The sequence below is a fragment of the Protopterus annectens genome, chromosome 1.part2 (assembly GCF_019279795.1).
Source record: "Protopterus annectens isolate FY-2018-M chromosome 1.part2, PAN1.0, whole genome shotgun sequence".
In the NCBI taxonomy this organism is placed as follows: domain Eukaryota; kingdom Metazoa; phylum Chordata; order Ceratodontiformes; family Protopteridae; genus Protopterus; species Protopterus annectens.
Genome location: NC_056727.1, coordinates 474,346,127 through 474,350,783, shown reverse-complemented (window position 1 = coordinate 474,350,783; position 4,657 = coordinate 474,346,127). Strand labels below are relative to the sequence as shown.

Genomic DNA, 4,657 nt, shown 5'->3' with positions numbered 1-4,657 from the left:
GATGCTCTGCATTTTGACTGTTTGTCACACATTGCTAGGGTCTATGTTCCACAATGGTCTCATAAGAGGTTGAGACCTATGTTTCAACTTACCTGTGCCATTCAGCTTCATTTTTTTTTTTGGTGAAAACTCTACGTATCTGATTTTATCAAAACATTGCCCCTCAAAATTGAATGTGCAGCAGCACATCATGGATTACACATGCTGTGACTGGCTTCATTCTTCCTATTGCGCTGACCAGGGTGTCCACCGTCCGTTTTATTAGGTAAACTGAAAACCATCTTACGCCTTTTTTACTACCACACGGCATATAGCTCTCAACCTTCCAACTTCAAAATGTGGAACACTGCCTCTAATAAAGTGGGACAAATGGGCAAAACGTGTAAGACTACGTGCTTATCAACAATTTCAACTAGAAGACTTTTGGAATGGTTAAAATGTGTTATTGCAAACTTCACCGAATGTATGACATACACTTTCAACATGGAACTGCGAAGAATAGAAACTCTTTTTAAAACTCCATGAAGAATGCTCTTCGAAAAAGGTACACGTGAGAAAGAAACAGGTATATGACTACGAGCACAATCGGACCAACAACTGAGCTGTCTTAGCTTCCAGCGCCAGGAACTTGTACGTCTATAATACTAAACACCATCACGCTGAAGCCCAGTATATAGGTGTGTGTAGCTATTAACAAGGTGCGAGCACTGTTTATAGGTTGAGCTCGCTAGGTACACTACCGCACAACATGCCATGTGACTAACCAAGGTGATATACACCCCATCCAACCACAGAAACAGGTGAGGCTGCAACAAAATGTGTCACTTGTCTCAGTAGTCACGTTTGCGCGCTATTAACCCCTTCTGTGGCGCCCAGCAAGCTTGGCGACGTCATGACGCTGCACCTCGCTCACCGTGGTCAGTTCCGTGTTTACACACCCACTAAGGGAACAGCTACCAGTACTGCGGTAGCTGGCTTACATTGGAAAGTGGGCGAAGGAAAGAACAGTACCAGGGAAACTACATGGTATACCCCACAACCCCGAATCCACAGCGTAATGTTTTCTCGAAAGAGTCATGGAGACGTCAAGAAATCTACACAGAAAGTTCTGGACCCAAAGAAGGATGTATTGACTCGTCTGAAACACCTCAGGACAGTAGTAGGTACGTGCAGTAGTGGTAACGAAGACTGCTTATAAGCATATAATAATCTGCACGTATGCTTTTTCTGTCACAAGTGCCCTGCAGTCCTCACGACATTCCTTTTGTTTGGGTTTTGCTTCTGCACAGAAAGTGCCGTATGACTTAAAACACCAACCAGTGGGGGGCCCAATAGTGGGCAAAGGTGCCTTTCAAAACAACACTTCCTCCTGTAGTAACCTCGTGCAGTTTGTTTAAGTACGGTTTAGCTTTCTTTTGGACTGTAGTGTTTGTTTGTTTTGGTTATGGATCTGCTGTAAATGTCTATGCATGGACTATATTTTGTCTGATTCGGGGTTTTCTGTAATAACTAGAAGGTAGTGTCTTTATTATGGTTAATAAAAAAAGAGTTAACAGTTGACGGGACTCGTGTATATTTAGATTTATAAAATGAAATGGTCTGTTGAATTGCCGTTCTTGCAATCTGATTTTGCATTTCGTTATGTTTGTCAGGCGAGCGAGTCTATAGGTTATTCTGCAATGCTATAGTGAGCCGGTGGTGAGTGGATTGGCTTGTGTTTTTCAGTGAAAGGATTATATTACTTGCCCTACGTGTGAATAATTTCGTATCATTATTAATTTAGATTATTTCTTTATTAAAGGCTAGGTTTTATCTTTAATTTACAGAGCTTTATCTTTAGGAACATCCAGAAGTCTTGTATTTAGAGATCACACATTAGACCTTTGTGTATTTAATACCGGTAGGTCAGAATACTGTCAGTAGCTGGTGGTATGTTTATTGGTTAAGCACCCTGTAGTGTGGTTTGGGAAACCTGCCAATAAGAATGAGTATTTACGAACTTCACTACTATTTTGTGTAGTGGCCTTTAATTATGAACAGAACGAAGTGCAATATATATGTATGTATGTATGTATGTGTATATATATATATATATATATATATATATATATGTGTGTGTGTAAGTATAGTTTTATAATAATGATATACTGCAATTTTCCATTGGTTTTGAATCTGTGTTGGGTGTTTTTACATATTTGTGAAAGTGTTTCATAAGTTTTGAGGTGTATGATATTATTCAAGAACAGGTAGTCCCATGCTATATTTTTGTCTTGTAACTTAATGTAATTCGAATATGGCATTATGCTTCTTAAGCAGTGCATTTTTTGAATATTTTGTGGGTTGTATTTTTTGCTTGTATTTAGTATGTGAAGCTCTGGCAAATGGACTTTGCCATTAGATGAGCAATGTTCACTTTCATTTACATCCCAGGAGAGCACGTCTGGAAATATTTAGAATGGAGTTTACACAGGAATTCTGTGTATATTGTAGGCTGTAAGTACACACTGTGTGTGGAAGACCATTGAAGTATATTAATTTTAAACAATTAACTGGTGGACATCACATATGATACAGCTTGATCAGACTGTAATCCAGCATCATGCTGAAGTTTCTGATTGTCTTGACAAAGAATGAGTAATTTCTAAGACTTTCATAGTTGTGTGTGTAGCTTTTGTAGAATAAAAATAGTGGAGAAAATTTATATTTACATTTGTCTATCCCACTTGTCTGTTACGTCACATTTGTATCTAAGAATTAGTGCTGCTTTAAAAAAACATGTTTCTTTTATGGATTATCTGGAAAGAGTGATAGTAGTGCAAGATAATTGTATTTCTTTTAGCAGTGCATTAATATCTGATTTGGTATGATTTGGGGAAAAATTATACTGTTTTTTTCACTAAAAGTTATGTTTCACAAGTCCATTATTTTAGAACAAACAAGTGCTAAATATATTTTTATGTTTGTATGCCCATATTTTACCCATTTCACTTTTCTGCTGTTAAATTTTGCTAACCTTTGGTAGTTCCACCAAGGAGATTTTGCAAAGTGTATGAATTTTACCAAGTTTATTTATACCTTAAATTGTTTTACTTTTCTTTTGTGGTCCTTAGGTGGATAAGATTTGCCTGTTGCCATTTTTCTGGATAATATGTTAATCTGTGCTATGGTATAAAATAGTCCACAGAGAGGGTAAAGTTTGTAATTGGAGAAGACTGGTACTGTAACAGACTAAAATGTGCACAGAAGGTGTGTTATAATAAGTAAAATGATAAATCCATTAGTGGTGTTGTACGTTACGTTATATTTATTGATTATTTACTGGGAAAGTCTGAGTACAAGACCCCTTTTTATCAGAGGCTCTGGGAGAATAGCACCAAATACCAAAACTACAAAATACATATACAGAACAGATTAGAGGTAAATGGTACACGCTGTCAAATATACAGCTTAAGTAAGGCATATTTTACTACACAGAAAATAGAGCAATACAGTTCACAGTGGTGTAGGAGAAAAATAAGAGTGGGGTAAATTAAATATTAATATTTAGAAAAAGAATAAACATAATCAAGTCAAGCATTAGAAAATCGGGCAAAAACAGTGCTACCATTTGGGTAATTACATCAAACTGTGAAGATTTAAATTTAATTTGTGTTGGAGCCTTGGAGGTAGGAGGGGTGGGAAATAGTAGAAGTCTCTGAAATAGTGTGGGAACAGGGACTTATGCTGCAAATATGAAAGAAAGCAGAATAGTGGCAAGGGAGCACTAGACAAATTGTCAGGGAAAAAAAATTTAAATTTTACTTAAGGTTTACCCCTATATCCCTTATGGAGAGGGAGTGCATTTGCTTGGTGTACCAATGGGACACCAGTTGCTAGGCTTGAAATAGATTAGTCTGTTGCATAGTAGCAATTCATTATCTATGAACAAGGGTTGTGGCAATAGGAAATGTTAGACGTAAGAAAGTGAGTGTGAGCTGGGGGTGGGAAGGACGTAATTAACATGAGAAATAGGTGAAGTCTGGGAATGTTTTGTGGGCTAGAAGTCTAGACTGTTCATAGGGTCGTAGGAGGTTACTAGGCTAATGGCCCTGAGGCCCTTACAAGCCTAGCCAAGAGTTTATCCTCAAAAATAAACCTCAGTCAGCACCTGTTGCCCCTGTCAATGAGGGACACAGGTGGAACCCCTGGGACAAATTTTGTGTTTTCCCATCCACTCATCAAGGTTGCACTTGAAGAGGGTCAGCAAGGTGCTTTGTTTGTGTATGGGAAGTCTATTCCAGAGACGGGGCAGCTTCTGGGAGACCAGCCTGCCTCTCCAGCAGGTTTTGTTTGTCGCATATTAGATACAGGCCTTTCGAGTGGGTAATGCGCGAGGAGTTAGACTTACAGATATGGAACATCTCTAGTAGGGCAGGGTCCAAGGTTGCCTTATAGGCGAGACAAAGATCACCCCTGAGCAATCTGTACGATACCGAATAGAGTGAATGATTTGAGCCTGTCCACATAGGGCAGGTTTTGGAGGCCATGGATTCTCTTTGTGAGGTATTTCTGTGGCTTTTTCAGTTGGTGCAGATGTTGGGAGATGGGAGAGGTACATGCCAAACAAGGCATTTTACGCCATTATTGGTCTAATGAGGGAGGAGTGTAGAGAGATAAT

At 38.7% G+C, this 4,657-nt stretch overlaps 1 protein-coding gene across 1 annotated transcript in view; it reads left to right on the top strand.

Annotated features, from left to right (window-relative positions):
* Nucleotides 1-828: 828 nt before the first annotated feature.
* The window catches only part of RALGAPA2 (Ral GTPase activating protein catalytic subunit alpha 2), a 4,189,194-nt gene continuing 4,185,365 nt past the window's right edge, over nt 829-4,657 (top strand). Inside the window, exon 1 of the mRNA XM_044060158.1 lies at nt 829-1,163. Coding sequence (XP_043916093.1) covers nt 893-1,163 — 271 coding nt within the window. The 5' untranslated portion in view covers nt 829-892. The remainder of the gene's footprint in view (nt 1,164-4,657) is intronic.